Raw genomic sequence first — 20,622 nt, forward strand, 5'->3', positions numbered from 1 at the left:
GGGATCTGCCAAATTTCCAAGTTGTGGGCCTATGATTGTTGACACACTGGCAGTAATACTATATTACATCTGTATGGATGCTGAGTTAATTTAGACTAGCCACTTTTTGTCTTACCATCTATTCCAGACTTGCAGATATAATCCCATGTTGCATGTAGATGCAAATAGCTGTTTGTGAAATGGGTATTCATAACAAATAAACAACAGAGATAGACTAAGTTTTTATTCCTCTAAATTTTTCCAGAATTTGTTTTTTTTTAATTCACAAAGATTTTTCCAGCATTTATTTTTGATCTAAGGATCAGTAAAGAAAAGGTCAGAACTTTTGGAAAAACAAAATTGCTTTGCACAGTTGAAAAAAGTATTGTTTAGCCATCTTTGCATCTGACAAGATACAGAATCTCTGGCCAATGTTAAAATGTCCAAACTGCGAGAACAAGCTGCATTTGCAAAGTAACACAGAATAAAATGCTACATATACACCACAGAGGTGGAATGAAAGGAATGTGGGCATGGGACAAGAAAAGGGAAGTCAGGATAGGAGAAAGGAATCAGTGGATAGAAAAAGGGAAATAGGAATGGTAAAGTTAATCTGGAAACAAGGATTGTGGCACTTAGGAAGAGGGAACTCGGCAGATAAAGGATGGTGGGAATGTGAAATACTGATAAAGCATGAAGCAGCATGGGCAAGGAAGGAAGCCTGGGATAGGGACAATGGGGATAATAGATTAAAGATGCAGGACTTTTGTGAAGCCAGACATAAGATATATTTACCAAATTATAAACTGGGAAAAAATGAAGGTTGGAATTTTTTGAAAAAGATTTGAGAATGCTGAGCTCTACTTGACATAATTTGCAACAGCATTCTATCCCATGAAACCTTGGTTATCCCTTTCAGAATGGAAGGAACATCCACATTCTCCATTCTGTTATTTCTCCACTCCTCACATCCACTTTCCCCACTCCACCTCCGTCCAACCCCACACCGCTGACATCTCCCCATCATCTCCTTGAAACACACAAGGAAAAAGACCCGGGTAAGATTCTTAGCCAGTTAATTGCTCGAGGGGCACTCATTAATTGTTCAGAGGGACACCAATATGACTGAGACGTAACTTTGAATTGTTGAATAGATTAAACAACACTTATCTGGCAAGTTTACTGCTGTGTATCTGCAACCAAAATGTAGTGAGATTTAATTTGGATGAAAGCAAATTTGTTGTCTGATTTGACCCACCCTATTCACTCTCATTTCTCAAATTAGATTAATTTATATATGTCTGCCTGTTCCCTGCACATTCCTAAATGCACCTTTCTTAAACCCATCCAATTTACAACCCATGATTCATATTAACCTGATTTTCTCTCTGTTAGCATGCTTTGGTGTAAAGCAGACAGAATATTGCCTAATGGCAATTTTGTCATTAATATAATAAGCACAATCTGTACATCAACTGATTGTATCTGACTTGGCACTTTTTTTATTTGTTATATTTTATCTGGGTACAACACAATAGTCTTACATCTAATACTTGTAAAGGTGAGACTGGTGAGTGTTGGCAGGCTGTGGATTATGCATTCACAGCTGGATAATGACCTTGTCCAATGTCCACATGCACATACACGACTGTTGTAGTCACTGGATAATGGTTAGGAGTACTAAAAGTGCCAAGTCATTTGTAGTCCTGCTGTTCTGACTGAGGATAACCAGTAATAGAGAACAGAGGCAGAATGGTCTTAATTGAGCTATTAAGATTGAAGATTGAAATATTTCTTCTTTGGGGTTGAATGGTGTGATGTGATTGATGCTAAATTAGGCAAAGGCTTGCCTTGTCGCCTGGATTCTCGGAGCAAGCAAAACCTTTTCTGTTCAAATTCAAACAAACAGTCAGTCTGATAAAAGATGATAAACTTTTACTTAGAAATTTATTACATATTATAACAAACATAGATTCTCTGTGGTGCAAGTATCACAACAAGAAGATTAAAGTAACCCTTTATACTTCTATTTTGTGAATCTCTCAAATAATAATCCTTAGAAAAGAATGTGGAGCATCACCTTAGTACAAAGAGATGTGAAGTGGTCTGGGCAAGCAACCTGTCGTGGCTCCTGATGGCACAAAGTCACCACTCAGTCTCTCCCCTCACTTGCCTTTTTAGTTTTCATCAGTTCAGTCTTTTAAAATGTCCACCTAAAGATAACGATGATTACTGAAATAGCTGGTCATAATCAACACACTGGCACCTTTAACATAGGCTTTGCTCTGAAATACAGTGTGTCAGCAGGATGGGTGTTAATAGTCAGGACAGTTCTCCCTAGATTTTACAGCTGATTAAAATAAATTTGATAGTATTGGGGATTCGCACATGGAATGCTATCCTCCACTACTGTACTACATTCCTCAGCAATTTTATCCATCTTAGAGCACTTGCCCCTGACTAATGAGCCCAGGCATTTCAATCCAGAAACTTTTGACTAGCATGATTACTGACAACCAAAGAATACCTTTACATATAATGTAGAAATATATGGAGAGAAGGGTTATTTGCTTAGGAAATATATACTGATGAAACCATAGTCATTAACTCTCTGTTGTGATAGCTACCACCTTATGGGTGAAATGAAGGGTTACCATCGATTAGTGTTGGCACTATAAAACCGCCTCTGGGCAGCCAGTGAGAAAAATATTTTCCACATGAATACTAAAATAACATGTAGGTCAGTGTTGTAGAAGTAGGTGAAATTAGGGTTCAAATGTATGACCCAAATCCATCAATTAGATTCCTCTGTGTGCCTCATTCTCAGATATATACCCTTGAACCCCTCACTTAGGTCCAGCCTGTAATTTACTCCTGGGTATTTCAATTCTATAAATAAAACCCCAAATCCTTAGATTAGATTCCAGCCTGTATCTTACTGCCAGGTTACATTGTTATATAAATAAACCATGCAAACCCACCCAAGTAGACTGAAGGTATCCAAGTAATACCCAGTCCTGTACTCAGTGTAACGGCTGTTAAAACAACATTTCCTCATTTTCACAGAGAATTGCAATATAAACAGTGTTCTTGATAATTTTGGTGTGGTTCATGGATGAGTAATCAATTTTCTTATTCACATAATTGTACATTCAGAACCACTTATATTTGTGTGAACTATTTTAAGTTCCTGATGCTTTTTGTAGAATTTAATTCCGAGGATTGTACAGCACAAACTGTACTGAAAGGATAGTGAATCTTACAAGTTCCTACCTTGCTACATCCGTATGACCTGACCTCACCTCATCCTACCTGACTCAATCCAAACCACCCTGACCTGATCTCATTGAACCTGACCTAATTTTGGAGGGGCTGAGTGACCTTTTGGTTTACAATTTAACAATTTCTAACCTTGCTGGCTTTTCATGAACTCTAACTCATGTTGGAGTATATATCCAGAAATGCCCTTCCAGTCTTCCTTCCCTGAATGACCATCCTTCACATCTCAACAATGTGTGTCAGCAAGATATTTGACTGTAAGGTTCATGAATAGAAAGAACACCCAATGCATTTCTGGGATAGACATCCAGAACAATGAAGTGTTAATCTGCAGTGGTCCCACTGGCCTCTACAATGCATGGGGATGACCTAGATACTGATAGTGGCATTGGTCACCAGAGAATAGGAATAATATGTATGTGTAGAAAAGGATCCAGATTCTAGATGTGGTGGATGGACAAGTAATCTTGAATGAGTACATTATACTCATTGCAGTTGTATAAGTCGTTAGTGAAGCCACACTTGGGAGTACTGTGTACAGTTTTGATCACTCTGTTATAGGAAAGAGATGTTTAAACTGGAAAGAGTGCAGTAAAGATTTATGAGGATGTTGCCAAGACTAGAGGGCCTGACTTATAGGGAGAGTTTGGCCAGGCTTGGTCTTTAGTCCTTGGAACGTAGGAGATTGAGGGGCAACCTTATAGAAATGTTTAAAATTATGAACAGCATAGATAAGGTGGATGGTAGCAGTCTTTTCCCACTGTGGAGGAGTCTAGAACTAGGGGTCATCGGTTTAGGGTGAGAAGGGAAAGATTTAAAAAGGACCTGAAGGGCAACTTTTTCCGCACAGAGGGTGGTGAGTGTATGGAATGAGCTGCCAGAGGAAGTGATTGAGGCAGGTACAAAGGTATCATTTAAGAACTTTTCAAATTTGCATGAAGCAAATCGGGCAATCTGGATGTTTCTGGGAATTAAGTTGATTGGGTGGGAGGATGTCAGTGGGAAAGCATATTTATGATGGTGATCATAATTTAGTTGGATTTAGCATAATAATAGAAGAAATAGAAGCAGGAGTAGCCATTCGGCCTTTTGCACTGGCTCCGTGATTCAATGAGATCATGACTTGTTTTTTACCTCAGTGCAATTTTCCTTCACTACCCCCGTATCTCCTGATTTCCTTAATATTTAGTAATCTATTGATCTCTGTCTTGAACATAATGACTGAGCTGCCACAACCCTCTTGAAGGTGGCTAATATCGCACCGTTACTTAAGGAGGGCAGCAAAGACAAGCAAGGGAACTACAGGCCGGTGAGCCTGACATCAGTAATGGGTAAGTTACTGGAGGGGATTCTGAGGGAAAGGATCTACTAGCATTTGGATAGATAAAGATGGTTTTATGCATGGGAAATCGTGACTTACAAATCTGTTAAGAGTTTTTTGAAGAGGTAACCAGAAGGATTGATGAGGGCAGGGTAGTGGATGTTTCCTATATGGACCTTAGCAAGGCGTTTGACAAGGCCCTACATGGAAGGCTAGATCGTATGAGATCCATGGAGAGCTAGCTATATGGAGACATAATAGGCTTGATGATAGGAAGCAGAGGGTGATGGTGGAGGTTGTTTTTCAGAATGGAACACAGTGACTAGTGGTGTGCCACAGGGATGGGCACTGGGCCCATTGTTGTTCGTCATTTATATAAACAATTTGGATGAGAATGTACCAGGCATAGTTAGTAAGTGACACTAAAATAGGTGGTATCATAGACAGTGATTATCATAAATTACAAAGGGATCTTGATCAACTAGGTAAGTGGGCCAAGGAATGGCAAATGGCATTTGATTCAGATAAGTGTGAGGTATTGCATTTTGGGAAGTCAAATCAGGATAAGGCTTTCATAGAGAATGATAAGGCCCTGTTGTAGAACAGAGGAACCAAGGAATGCAAGAACATAGCTCCCTGAAAGTGGCATCACGGATAGACAAGGTGGTGAAGAAGGCATTTGGCACGCTGGCCTTCATTAATCAGGGCACTGAATATAGAAGTTGGGATGTTATGTTACAGTTATTTAAGACATTGTTGAGGCTGCACTTGTGTACAGTTTTGGTTACCCTATTATAGGAAAGACATCATTAAGCTGGAAAGAGTGCAAAGAAGATTTACGAGAATGTTACCAGCACTCGAGGACCAGAGTTATAGGGAGAGGTTGGGCAAATTCCGTACAGCATAGGAGACTGAGATCACCTAATGAGATCTATCACATCTGAGATCTTATAGAGGTGTATAAAATCATGTGAGGCATAGATAAGATTAATGCATGTATCTTCTTCTCAGGGAAAGGGAATTGTAAACTAGAAGGCATAGGTTTAAGGTGAGAGGGGAAAGATTCAAAAGGGACCTGGGGGGCAAATTCTTCACACAGGAGGTGGTGCATATTTGGAATGAGCTGCTGAAGAATGTGGTTGAGGCAGCTACAATAACAACATTTAAAAGACATTTGGATAGGTACATGCCTAGGAAAGGTTTAGAGGGGTAAGGGCCAAATGTGGGCAAATGGGATTAGCTTAGATGGGCATCTTGTTTGGCATGGATGAATTGGGACAACTGTATGACTCTATAACTGGAGAACTCCAAAGATTCACCACCATCTGGGTGAAGAAATTTCTTTTTATCTCAGTTCTGAAAGATCAACACCTTACTTAGAGACTGTGACTCCTGATTCTAAGCAACTCAGCCTTATGAAAACATCATCCCTGCATCTACCCAGCTAAACCCAGTTAAGCACCATAATTACAGAGAATGACTACAATACAATAGGAATAAATTAGGGGAAATCAAATTTTACTGGGCTAAGTAATTATACAAAAGTGGACCGGAAACAGATATGTAAAGGTAAATCTGTATCAGAGCAATAGGAGGCCTACAAGGTGCTTCACAGGTTTCAAGGCAAGCATGCTGCCGTAAAGAAAAAGGATGTCAAAATCAAATTTTGGACCTTTTCAAAGGCAAGGTGCACAGAGAAAAGATAATGAAGTAAAGTTTAAGTCAGAAATTGAGAGTTCAATATTACAGACCTTGCAAAAGAGTAAATGGAGTGTGGAGGTGAAATTAAAAGAAAAAGTATGAAAGCAAAGAATGTGCATGAAAAAGTACTGATGAGTAATATATTAAAAATCCAATGTTTCCTATTTATGTAGAGATCAAGGGATATCACAGGAAAGCTATTGGTTATTAGGGACCAAAAAGAAAATCTCTGAATGGAGTGGGACAAGGTTCTTAATGAATATTTTTTAGCTGACTTCATGGATGTTAATAATGCAGCAAAAAAAGGATGTTTGTGGAAGGGATGGTATATTAAGGGTTTTAGAACCCTTGAGTATAAATAGGTTGATAATATATATCCCAATTGTTTTAAAAAAAAAGCAGCATAAGAAATGTTAGAGGCTCTGACCATCATTTCATAATCCTTGGAGAGTGCGAGAAGCTTGGATGGCTGTTAATATTAAACATTTGTTTAATATGACAATTAGGAAAGAGTAAAAATGTATAATTTCATTGCCTGGAGAGAAACCGATTAAAGGCTGTGGTGAGGGAATGTAAATCATTAAAATAATGGAGTGTGGATGAACAGGTACATAAACTAGAGAAAAAAAGCAAAAGGTATCAGAAGGAATATCCTTATATAGAGTGGGTACATGTCTGGAGCAATAGACTTAGCCATGAGTAGGCAAGAGATGAGTGAGATATTTTTCATGGCTGGTTATAGTAGAGCTGAAAAGGGTCTCATAGTGAGGGCTGCAACAGTGAGTGTATTAATGAGAGTACTACAGGGACAAATTGACATTGATGGACAAATTACTAAATGGATATGTTTTGATTGAATGGACATAAAGTACGACAGGGGAAAGCCTTAGATGGGAGAATTAGAATGATTGAGAGGAGAACTGTTGAGTCAATGAGATACAAAGCAACATTGGATGTTCTCAGTTAATATAATGGGACAGTAAGTTTTCTAAAGGGATGAACATTATTGGGATAGTGAGAGTCTTGATGGGATGTGATACAAGGGGATTTTGGGGGTGCTAATCAATGAGCATTGATTGGGTAGCAAATGTATCGAAAATAATGAGTTAAGATGGGAGAATAATGACACTAAAGGGAAAGCTTACAATAAGAAGTGAGAATACTAAATAGGCATGTCACAATAGGGAACTGAGGAACTGAAGGTCTTGATAGGACACTGAGGGTACTAAAGAAATAAGTTACAATGGAACAATGAAAATACTAATGTGATGAACTTTAATAGGACTTCAGGAGAACCTGCGAGACAAGTTATAATGGGAAAGAGAAGGGACATGTTCTGAGAAAACAATTAGCATTTAGAAAAGCATTTATCATGGGATACTGAGGGCATAAGTAGACCAGCTACGAGTAAACTCTGAACATACAAAAGAGATAAGTTATCATGGGAATATGAGGGCATTAAATGGATGAATGCTGAAGGGATACAGAGGGACCTAGGAAAACGATATGTGATAGATAATGAGCAGTCCAATGATGAGCTTTGATTGGGCAATAATGATACCAAAGAGAAGAAATTTGATGGGACTGGCAGACTAGAGAGACAAAATATGATGGGAAAGAGAGTGTACCACTAGAAGGATAACATGAATTTGTGGTATGAAAGGAATGACTTGCAATGGGACACTGAGACAATATATTGATGAGTTACAATGGAACATCATCAATAGAAATAAACATTATTTTAGTGAGCCATTACTAGTGTGGAGCCACAGGGTTGTCTTATGAGGAGAGACTGATATATATTCATGCCATTTAGAAGAATGAGAAGTTATCTGATTGAAGACTTTGGGAGAGTTTCATGAGCTAGATGTCAAAAGGCCGTTTCTTCTGGTTTGAAATGCAGAGTTAGGGGCCAAAGTCTCAGGAAAAGGGATCAGCTGTTCAGAACTGAAGTGAGGATTATTTCACTACATGCACATGGCTGTAATTCTTTGGAGCTCTTATCTCATAAGGCTGAGATGAGAGTACTTGAATACGTTCAAGGCAGGGATTGATAAATTTGTGGATACCAAAGGAATTAGAATATTTGAGGATTGAGTGAGAAAATGGATGAGATACAGGATCAGCCATGATCTTACAGAAGAGCAGAGCAAGGTCAAAGGGTCTTATTACAAAATCACAACATTGTTACAGCATAGAAAGAGTCCATTTAGGGGTGGAATTCATGTTGACTCAATCCAGCTAGTCCCACTTTCCAGCCCTGCAATTTTTTATCCTTACAAGTATATATTCAGTTTACTTTTGAAAGCTACAACCAGATCTGCCTCCACCACTATCTCCAATAGTGCAATCCAGACTCTTCTGCCAATAGCAATAGTTTTTCTCTACCTATATCCTTCATGATTTTTAAGTACTTTTATCTGATGCCCTCATAATCTCCTTATTCCACAGAGAACACTTTCAACAATATATCCACATAACTGGAATTATTTTAGTAAAACTGTCCTGCATGCTCTCTAAAGCCTTCACATCTTTCCTAAGCTATGACACCTAGAACTGTACTTCAGTTTCGGCCAAACCTTTATTGATAAAGGTTCATCATCAATTATTTCTCTTGTATTCTCTGCCTGTTTATAAGCCCAGGATAGTGTATGATTTTTTTTAGCCACTTTCTCAGCCTGGTATACTCCTGCTTCTGTTATTTGTGTTCCTATAAGTTACAATAGTTATGGTATTAAAGAATAAAGTTATAATTAGATAGTGGAAGAATGACAGAAGTTATGATGGGACTGAAAGAGCACTAACGGAATGACCTTTCATGAAGTCCTGAGAGAACTAAAGAGAGGAATTATGGCTGAATAATGAGAGTACTGAAAGCACAAGTTTCAGTGGGACAATGGAGGTACTAAAGGAACAAGTTGCAAGGGGGCAAGGAAACTGCTAAACGGACAAGTTATGATTGGATAGTGATGGCATTAAAGGAATAAGTTATAATGATACAAATCATCAGCCAGAAGATGCAGGGTTCAAAGCCCACCAGGTAGAATTAATAAGTGGAGATCAAACTTTGACTATGGATTCATGTGTTCAGGGTGGTACTGTGGTAAATATGAGTGGTACCATCTCCCTTCCACTATCACTGAATGGGTTTATGGGTGTTAAATACCCACCTACCCCTTTTCCCCCAATCCACCCTGCTTTCAGTTGGTCTAAAAATGGTTCCGGATATCGATGGAGTATAGACATTGTAGCCTCTCGGACACTGTGAACACTGCACACTGCATTCCAAAGGCAGGGTTTTTGGGATGAAATCCTAAAATTTCAATATCTTGCTAACACACATGAAGAATATCAATTTGCACAAAAGCACTGACCATCTGGGCAACTGTGGATTTGACTATTTCTTTCAAAAGAGGAAAAAATACAGAATGTGGGCTCAGACTCTTTTGAATATTTTGGAATGGAACTTGTCTTGAGGTGGGTGAAAATGGAGGTGTGACGTGTCACACAAAGTTTGATAAAGTGCGGATTTTAAATCCTATTGATGTATAGAATAGAATAGATTATTGTTATATGTTGGTTTTAAGTGAGATTCAAGAGGTATTCTCTTTCACTGATCTCATTACATCAGGAGGACTCCCAAAACTAAATATTGATTTCCTTAAATTTTTAAGACTTTTCACCTAAACTTAATCATCTAATGTTATTAATCACATGAGAGGCAGACAAATGGTGAGTAACTGAGACTGAAATAGGTGAACTATCTTAGGAAAATATGAACAAGAGTAGGCCACTCAGCCCTGAAACCCGTTCTGTCATTTTTTCAGATAGTGACCAAAATGGACCTCAGCTCCATTTATTTACCCTTTCCCCATATTCTCAGTAAGCTCAACCAATAACGATCCATCTCTCTCAATCCTGAAAGCTTCAATTGACCCCCAACATCCACTTCATTTTGGGAACGTGAGTTCCATCTTCTATCCCATGATCTGTACCATTCTATGAAACAGACTGATGACAGGTGATAAAAAGACAGTGTTCTTCTTTACTTACTTTTGCTGTAGCTTTTGTGGAAGATACATAGAATGCTGGACTTTCTTGGGTTCCTAAACCAAAGGTGTAACAGGCAATGGGGAGGGTTCCCTGTAGAAGCTCCCTCTCTTTACAAAAGCTCCCTGAACTCACTGCAGAATCACAGAGGCTCTCTGTTGTTGGTTGCTTTTAAGTGTGCTTCCCCACTAAAAAATTATCAGATTCATGTTGTCATGGAATGAAGTTGTGCTGGATTATGGGAATGTTACAAACAGTCAATCAGCTCAAAACTGGCCATTTGGTTTCCATTCCACTGATAAAAATACATTGGTGACACTGACAGCCATCTTGTAGCTGAGATGCAAAAAAAATCACCAAAGGAAAACAAAATCTCAGATCCCAACAGCATACTAACCCATAGAAAGGATATTCCACCACGTGCTTTCTGTGAAAAAGGGGATTCCAGAAAGCAAAAGAAAGCCTGATTTTAAATCAACTCACCAAGTGGAATCATTCTGTAGGAATGTGTAACTCTGGGCCATAACTACATTGGGCACCCAGCTTCAATAGCTAACTACCTAGAGACAGAAGTCTGTGGAGTGACATTTTGTCAGGTTTGAAGGGGTTGGAGTAAAGGAACCATGCCTTGACAGCTTTTCTAATCATTAAATATCAATTGTAATGGTTGTATTAAAAATCTGGTAGATTGTGCGATTGAATGTTGGAATAATTTAAACTTTGGCTGACGGTATAAAGGGGTAATACTGAATCAATGGTCTATTAAACACAACTAACTTTCCTGCTACTGATTTCAAAGTTGCAGTTACCTCCATGATGTGCCTATCTATTAGGCTCTCATGCTTATTTGCCCCAATCTGCAAGATGGTAGCACAGCTTGCCTTTTTAACTCAGAGTTATTGTCAGAAAAATCACAAACAGGAGTTAATTGATCGGTCTACCTGTACAAGGCAGAACATCCAAAAAATGTTAAATACCCTTTAAGAAATGTACTGTACTGGCAGCAAGAGAGCACTGGGGATGTAGAGTACTCGTGGTTTCAGTTACACAGCAGTATCCTCATTCAATATTACACAGCTTAGTTTTCTTACGCGATAGCCCACTCTCCAAAGAACTTTAGTCTTTAAGTATGTTATCAAATATGTAAATATGAATTGAGTCAGGAAATGAAAGTTAAGAGTGACTGCAGTATTGGTAGTTCTCACATTGTCGTGAAGGATGTAACAGTGGTACAAAGGGGAAGTGTTAAATGTGATTGTGCAAATTTCCTTACAGTGAAGATTTCAAATTCCAAAGGGAAAGAGTTATAAATAAAGGAGTTAAAAGTGAATCTGGGACAATTTTATTAGCAATTATGGAGTAGCTTTCCTGGGAAATTGACATATACAGCAAAACTGAGGGAAAGGAACAATGGGATGTATGTACTGTATGTATGGTGATATGGAATTGAGAAATATGGGAACAGGGTTAGTAGTTGTGGCTGAGTGATATGGGGAGGTGCATGGTGAGATTGAGAAATATGGATTGAAGGTGAAAATGTGGGGTTGATTTATATGGTTAAAGATGGGTGGAACTGTGGGAGAAGTGGGTAAGTGCATCCAAGGAATGTTCAAAGTTTGGTTAAGTGGTGTTGAGTGATACAGGGAGAAGATGAATTGAAGAATGGGTAGAATCTGGCTAGCTGAGGTGGAATGGTATGAGGTGAAGATTGTCGATTTTGTGGGATATGGGGAGAAAGTGCATGAGTGAGGTTGATGAATAGGAAGAAGAATGGGTGGGGAATGAGTGATATGCAAAAGTGAATAGGTAGGGTTGAAATATAGGGTGGTGACAGTTTGAGAAAAATAGTAAGAATGGTTTGGTAGTAATGACAGATAAGGGAAGAAGGTTCGCAAGTTGACTTGGGAACATGGTGAGAATGGGGATAGTTGGGGTTATGCATTTGCTGATATGCTAAGGTTGATGTATAAAAGTGTTTCTGGGTCTACTGACTTTTTGTAAATTATTAAGCTTTTTCAAGGTTGGATCTTGTATGTTAAGGTCGTTGTATCAAACCTGCTCCTTCCTCATGCTCCAGTAAACTGTAGTTCTGGTGTTGATTTCCCTGGACATACCTTATGTCCATCCCTTCTGAACTCATTTCCCACATCATTTGTCTTTGGTCAACTCTGTTCTCCTACTTCAATATTGAACCTTCACTCATTTCCAACTTTTCGCCTACCTCTCAATGTCCCATTTTGACGGCATTGCTTCTTATTGGGTTTCAGCTCAACATCAATGGCCACTGGTAGCCCTTAAGAGCTTTACTCAAGTAGCCATGGTTCAAGTGTGAGCATTGGCATGAATGCCGGCAGGCTATTTGCCAATCCAGGCAACATCTCAGCTAAGCCCGATCTTGCCTTCCTCACCACCCTGACGTGCCTAAAACAAGTCAGGGAAAGGATGTGATCAGGCTGAGGAACCTGGATAATATTTTTCCTGCTTCTTAACCCATGGATCCTGAAGCAAACTGTGGATCCTGAGTGCAATGATGGCTAGCAAACTCGGGTTGAGTCTGTGGCCTCAACTCTTTGCCTCTGCATCTCCAGGCAGAAGAGGCAGTTATAAGGAGTAAGCCGTCGGGAATTCATAGTGTGCCACAAATCTGCAAAGAGTGGGGCACAGAGTTGCTTTTGTTAAATCTTCCTGGTATGTAAAGTCTCACTTCAATCGTATCTGCATCTCTTATTCCAGTATATGACATGTCATAAAGTGTCAACTCTCATTTCCAATTTCAATTGACTCTCAGTCCCCTTTTCCATTATTTATGCTCTGTAATTTATTTTTGCCTCATTTTCTTCTCTGAGCTTCAGTCTTTATTCTATAAGTAATATCAATTTGATTTCTAGTTTGCTTTCTGTTGTAACACCTTTTTTTACAAAGTTTCTGGTCCTCAAGGTCTTGGGCACCTTGGATGTCCAGCAAATCTCTTTATATTATCCCATTAAACAGTCTTGGGTTATGTACAAGTTAGGGACAGGATAAGTCTTTCTCTACACTGTCCAAACAATGTATCTTAGACTCAGCCTCAGAATAGTTTCCCTATAGGATGGTGCAAATTTTAAAAAACATTTTGTAAACCTTTTTCCTAATTTTGACCTGAAATGTTAACACTGTTTCTCTCTTTATTGATGCTGTCTAACCTGCTGAGTATTTCTAACATTTTCTGTTTTATTTTTGCAGAGGTAGAGTCACAGAGTAAAATTCCACATTTAGTTTTAAATAATAAAGAATTAAGTGTAGTTTTGTGGTGCAGGGTCTGACCAATTTGAACTGGGTTAAAAAATCATTATAAAGGTAAAAGGAGAAGAAATATTAGTTCCCTTGGTCTCAGCTTGACTGAACCCATTTATATGAGTCAATCGCCATGAACTGGCTCTACCACCCAATTTCAGTCGTGATTCCTTCAATCTGATTTCACTATTGCTATAGAGCCATTGCAGGTACCTACCACCCTGGAAAGAAAATACTATCAGTAATAGAATTAGAAAGAGCTCTTCATGGCAGAAACCACAAAATCCTCCGTAAGTCAAAACTGTCTCCGTGTTGATTGCTCCTCTCCCTACCTGCTTGCCCGCACCCTATAATCATTTCCTTCGAGTTTCTTTTTTCCATGTAATGACTCCTTCGATTGAAAAAAATACTAATCATTGGTTAGGGGGAGGGGTAATGACTTATTTTCTTGCCCAATAATAGATGTGAATATGAGAACAATGGTTTTCATTTGCTTTGGATCCTAAGGGGAGCCTATTTAGTCTTACTGTGCAGTCAATGAAGTCCCTGACATGTCCTTGCCATCCATTGCTCCAGCTGAACATGAACGTAGAGAGACTTTAGCATATCTTTCTTTTCCAATTTGCCGCCATGGAGAGTAGAAAATCTCTCTTCGGTAATACCTCATTTATAATTCAGTTCTGCGATGTAATGAATTGCAGTGTTACAACACATCTCCAGTGCATCTGTGAAAACAAGTATGTGCATGTGTAACAATAATAGCGAAGCTAATTCAAGGGTGATACTGTGTGGGAGTATTTATGAGTGAGAGCTGGTGTGAATGTGGGAGGTGAGGCAATGCCTCAGTGAGCTTGCGTGTGCCTGAGCATATGAAAAAAGGTATGTGTGCAAATGTGCCTAACTGTGAAAATATATGTGCTTGTGTTTTCTTGGTGTCCTTTTGACATACACTGTTGGAATAGCAATCCCTCAAAATTCTAGCATCACTTAAAGGACTTGAGGTACAGTACATTTCAGTAAAGGGTATATACACAGTGAAAGGGTCAAATTGATTCTTTAGTTTGTCCCACCATTTTACATGAAATTGAAAAAAATAGGTCCAGCAATAGCATGGTTTGGGACTGACCCGCAGCTGAGTAGAGATGCTTTCAAACAGTATGCTTAGGTAAAGGTGACTTCAAAAGCTGATTGCCAGTCATGTGGGGTACACAGCAGTCAGATGGATACACGCCAGCCATGTGAGTCCACTCCAGGGATTTCTGCTTATATCTGTTTATATGACAACAAAAATAAAATTCTCATATTGAACAAGTTTATGGATGAATGATGAGTTAAATGCGCCAAAATGTCCAAGTTTCCTTGCTTCTAATATACACTAAAGCCTGAAAACTAAAACTCTATCTTCATTAAAACCATGTGCAAGAGAAAGTGGGAAAAATGAAATCTTAATAATCATTTGTTTGGAAGATTCAATTTAACATTTTCTTATAATAGTATATGTGTATAGTTCTAGTAAAATTGTAACATAAAAACATTTTTATATTATTTTTGTTCAAATATATAATTGGTAAAAAGATGAGTATTCTTTGTGGATGGAATAGATCCAAGATGTTTCCCTATATCTCAAACTAGCACTTGGAGGGGAAGTTTCACTGATTTGCTTTGTTATTTTTGATTGATCATTGAACCCTTCCCCTTGCCTCAGAATATAGGGGACTTTGAAATAAATTTATACAATTCAGAAAAGACTGGGTTTGATTACCTATTTTAAACATTCTCCTGAAGATAACACAACTCATCCAAATTCTGAAGGGAATTTCTGTTTGCCTCTCAAGGTTTGTGCACCAATTTGCAGGCTAAAAGAAGAAAGCCAGAGATTCCCTTCCCAAGCAACTATTATTCAAAGGCAACGGAATGAAATATTCGCTGATTTTTTTTCTTGTTTATCTTTTTCTAAGAAAACAAAAAATTGTGATTCTCATTAGAACCTTGGTCGAGCTTCAGTGGGAACAACACCAAGCAACATCCCATAATATTCATGCAACATTAACCATAGCAACGCCACTCAGATTTAGCTCTGCCCTTTTCCACCATTCAGTGCAGTGTAATGTTTTTCTTTTTTAAAAATAGCCCCTTCCTCCTCCCCTTGAAGACCCAGACCAGTTGAGACCCACCCTACCCACCCAAATTCCCTTCTCCCCCTCCAGTTGAGCTAGCTATCAATAAAATGTTTTAATGCACGTTCTATGTTCATTCGATGTCCAACTCTTGTGACTCCAAGTTCCACATAGTCTTCTTTTGTCAAGGCAGGTAGATGAGAGCCTTCTATCTCATTATGTAAGAAGCTCTCTCTGTGTTCTGATAGGTTAAGACTGTCGAGCCAGTCTGCTACGTCATACTTGTTCCACATCACCATGGGCTTTTGGCAGAAGGGTTTGGGCGGGAGTAAAGAATGCATGGGAACACCAGAGGGAGATGGGGAGCGGCTACGAGCACTGGCACTCCGCACCACAAACCGCACCTCCTTGGGCTCATGAGGAATGTTGAGGCTAGAAGATTTCAGGATGGTAGGAGGGGTCTGTGTTGGGGTGGAGAGTGGTGAGGGCCTTGGTGAACTGATGCCGGCTTCTGTCCTTGATTCGACGCCAGGTTTCCCAGGGCTTGGAGCCCTTCGGGTAACTGGGTGCCTGGAGCCAGGACGGATGGTGAACGTTGCCCCGAAGCTCCGCTGGGATATTGTGTTCAGTTCTCCTAAACTACTGAAAAGTCTGCAGACAAAAAGAGAAAATAGAGAATTAGGAGTTGGTGTCCTGGGTTTCATCTTAATGACTCACCCAAGGCAACGTGCTCAGATCTCAACATCTATCAGGCTACATCATGAAGCTAGCTACGCACTTTCACTATTCCACATGAGGGAACTTTCACAGGGTTTTCACACTCAACAGAAAATACCTGCTAGAGAGAGCTTGAATTCAAAGTCCTTCCTGGAAATATAGAACTTCTTTCTCCAGAGAAAGATGTTGAGGCTGATGTCAATAGATGTTTGCTACACAAGTATATTGAAGGGGTATGGAACAGGGTCGTCTGAGTTTAAGTGTGGAGAAAGGTGACTATAGTTGAGTGACTGGGTTTGGGAATGGATTTTTTTGTTAACAGATTGTGGACATTGTTGGCAAGGAGAGTATTTGTAGTCCATCCTTAAGTACCCCTTGGAACTGAGCATCTTGCTAATCACATTGCTAGGTCTGGAATCACATATTGGCAGATATCCTTCTGTGAAGGATATTAGTGAATCTGATGGGTTTTTAAACATTAATCAGGTCATTTAATGGTCACAATTTTTGGCACACCATTACTAATAGCATATTTATTTAAATTATTTAAATTTAAATTCCCTCACTCCCATAGTGGGATTTGTAATCATGATCCTGAATCAATAGTTTGTGCTTCTGAATATTAGTGCAGAAGCTTAACTTTGGTGTTGCTACACAAAAATATGGGGATGCTGAATATGAAGGCACACTGAGAACGGGGTAAATTGACCACAGAGGGTTCTTATGTCATGGGAAACGAATGTACGAGTGCACCAGTTTTGTGGGTTTACTGAATATGGGAACAGATTGGTAGTGGGAGTTTTGAGCATAGAAAGTTTGAGTGTGGGTTTTGAAAGCTGGGAAGAATTGTGAGAGATTGCATTAGTTTAATTTGTGAGTTGCATTGTATGAAGGACTGTGTTAGTGGGGAGGTGCGGGTTACTGGGTTTAAGGAGCCTGAGTTTAGAACTGATTGAATTTTAGGGCATTAGTTTGTGGGAGACGAGCATAGGTCCTTACCATTTAAAAATGTGATCAAGAAAGATCCAAACAACTGAAATCGTTAAAGCTTAATTTAGGATATACTTTAGTCACCTTTTCCACACACTTGATCCTCACCGCACTGCATATCCATCCAAGAGAATAGTCAAATGAGATGACTGACTTCTGAACTCCTTAAAGGGTACAGGAGAGGATGGACCATTTGGTGATACTGATGACTAGACAAGAGTTGGCTAAGCCCAAACCAGTCCACCGGCTTTCCCCAGCGATCACTTTTCAAGATCGGGAATTATCCATGATTGACATCAAAAGCTCAGGACTTTGTGCCACACATTCTGTGAGCCATTCTATCCATCCTCTTCCACTTCAAGCTTTTAGGTTATTTTAAAGAGACCAAACACCATAACTCAGGGTATCCTATACTTCATGCTGGGATAATGCACACAGCACACGCAACATCCAATAATTCGAGCTTAGCACTCAGCATTATCAGGAATACAGCTAAAAGACATGAATTTCCAAATTTGTAAAGGGGGCATTGCACACCTATCCACCGACTTATTTACATCTCCTTGCTGATTATTAGTTATTTTGTTGCACTCGTTGACAACGTAACATAAAACTCAAATAAAGTTTGAGAGGAAAATTTACTCCTTAAATATTTATCTTGGTTGAGACACTGATTAGGATGACATTTATCAAAAAATGTGCACTAGTGTAAAGTATGATTGTGTTATATTATGCTTGAGGTAAGATTTAGCCTTTGACCAATCGGGGTAATTCTCCAAGTTTGTGTGGATGGTAAGTGGTTGCTCTCCCACTTCCACCCCATGACAGAATATCACAACAGCAATGCCAGTTTGCATTCAGAAAATGATACCCAAATCAAAGAAAAGGAGTTATTGTCAGTAATATTAACACCACTTGAGGTTAAAGATGGAGGGGAGTATCACTTTGAATCTGGGAAGAGAAGCGTTTGCCTGAGATCTAATTGTTTCTAGGTTACTGGAAGGTGAAGAGATGGAGAGAATGAATTAATGAGTCAGAATGCCAGTGATGCTTTCACCATAGAAATAAAAAAAATGCACTCTGGGTTTGACCTCCTCCAAGCCCTACCAAATGCCCAATTCTTGTCAACAGATGGTAATTTAATTTCTCTTATTGCCTAGCACTAACAGTGAGTATTTCACACTTGTAAACTTTGTTTCTAGTCTTTGTAGTTACGAAAATGATGAAAATGCCAGTGGTTGAGCGTCATCAAACTTTCCCAGGCCAGGTGCAGCAATACTGAGGTAGAGTGCAAAACTCCCTCTGCAATGTCTCATGTAGCATTTGGAGGGAATGTGCGTGCAGAGTAAAGCTATTTTGTGAAGATATGCAAGTGACAGTGAATTGTAAGGGAGATTCCAGATACTAAAAGTAAAGATTTGATCTTATTTTCCTTATCTTATATAAATTTTCCATCTTATATAAATGGTTATCACTTTCCTGCTCTTGATCTAATCACAGAGTGGAACCAGAAGCTGTCTGACTTGGTGGAGGGCAGCCCATGGGTTAGAAGGGGAAAAAAAAACACAAAAGGACACGCATATACACATACATACACACAGATCCACACATGCATGTACGCACGCACGCGCGCGCGTGCGCGCGCACACACACACACACACACACAAACAAACACACACACACACACACACACACACACACACACACACACACACACACACAAGCACAAAATGAGTACAGTCAATGTTTCAACTTCACCATGGGGAGCATTCACAGTTTACAAGACAGTGGAATTAAAAGAATCCAGACAAAACAAAATCCAAGAAGGGGATTTGGATGTGGTGAATGGTTGTGAGCACTTACACAATTTGCTCACCCTCCTGAGGCTCGAGGTGATTCTAGACAGAGCACCACAACGCATGCACAGTGAGCGGAAAAAAAAAGAGGCAATGAGAGAGAAATGTTAGCATCAATCCATGAATATGACCGGACATTTCCACTACAAACACTAACAGTAAACACTTTCCATAATAGACTTGCTTCACATTACTTCAGAGTCTGAGTCCTGGCTTTCCTTCCTGCATTTCCCTTGGTTGCAGTTCAAAGACTTGCAATGAACAGCTTGTGACGAGTTTGGTCTTAACTCAGGATATGAGGTAAAAGAGATTTAAATGAATGAATGACTGCAGGGGATTTACGAACTTTAACTCATAATCTGGAGCGTTACCTTCCAGGGCAATATTCAATTCAAAGGACAGAGAGTTATGTTGCCAAAAGGAATTTGTTGCTGTGTGCAGAACACATTGTTGAACTCTACTCATGCCAAAAATTAATGGGTTCTAGAATTTGCATTTATCTCTTGGGGAGCCAAGTATCTTACTATTGCTAAAGGGGCCAGATCCTAGAACTATGAGGTTCATTAATTTAAGTGCCAGGTTTTAGAATTCCACTGCCAAGGGAACTTGACTGTAGTGGTTTTTAACAGTACTCACCCAAATGTCACTTAGGACCTGTATTTTGAAACAATGTTCCGTCACTGAGTTTGCCAGATTCTGGAATTGTCTTAAATGATTTAAAGAAAATTGAATCAAAAACAAATGGAATAGCATCAAATCAATTATGAAGAGGATGCAGGAATACAGAGACCTGGTGAATCATGTGAAGATGGCATAGCAGGTTAACATGTCAAAAGAGGTGCGATCCTGAACTTTATAAATAGATGAAAACAGTAAGTTATGCTGGACCTACATAAATCATTAGTTAACCCCAGGATGGTGTTTTGTGCCCATTAATGGACACACACTTTAGGCATGGTCAAGGCCTTATAGATGATGTAGAGGACGCTAACTACAGTAGTACAAGGGATGTGGCACTTCTGTTAGATTTAAAGACTGGACCAGTGTTGTTTTCTGTAGATAGTTAAGAGGAGATTTAACAGGTGAATGCTACATCATGAACATTTTAGTTTTTGACCTCTTGCTTCCAACTTTAGTTGCATCCAAGCCCCAACAGGAAACGAACAGTCGGCCTTGTGCCCTGAGTGGGGACAGGCGGAGACAGGAATCGTAGCCCAGTGCTTGAATTGGAGGAGTGATGGAGGGAAAGGGGAAGATCACATTCTCATGCTGACAATGAGGTAGGACTGGACAGCAAGGCCTCAAATGGAGCACAAAGCATCATGAGATAGGGAGACTA

At 39.4% G+C, this 20,622-nt stretch overlaps 1 protein-coding gene across 5 annotated transcripts in view; it reads right to left on the reverse strand.

Annotated features, from left to right (window-relative positions):
* Nucleotides 1–1,820: 1,820 nt before the first annotated feature.
* Nucleotides 1,821–20,622, reverse strand: part of shank3a (SH3 and multiple ankyrin repeat domains 3a) — an 813,035-nt gene continuing 794,233 nt past the window's right edge. For 4 of the 5 annotated variants that reach the window (XM_052034268.1, XM_052034267.1, XM_052034271.1 and 1 more), the window contains one exon: nt 15,806–16,371. In XM_052034268.1, the coding sequence (XP_051890228.1) occupies nt 15,816–16,371 (556 nt within the window). In that variant the 3' untranslated portion in view covers nt 15,806–15,815. Of the gene's footprint in view, nt 14,873–15,805; nt 16,372–20,622 lie in introns of those variants that run through there. The other variant, XM_052034272.1, reaches the window with a different exon arrangement.

Source organism: Pristis pectinata, chromosome 19, assembly GCF_009764475.1.
Source record: "Pristis pectinata isolate sPriPec2 chromosome 19, sPriPec2.1.pri, whole genome shotgun sequence".
Classification (NCBI taxonomy): Eukaryota; Metazoa; Chordata; class Chondrichthyes; order Rhinopristiformes; family Pristidae; genus Pristis; species Pristis pectinata.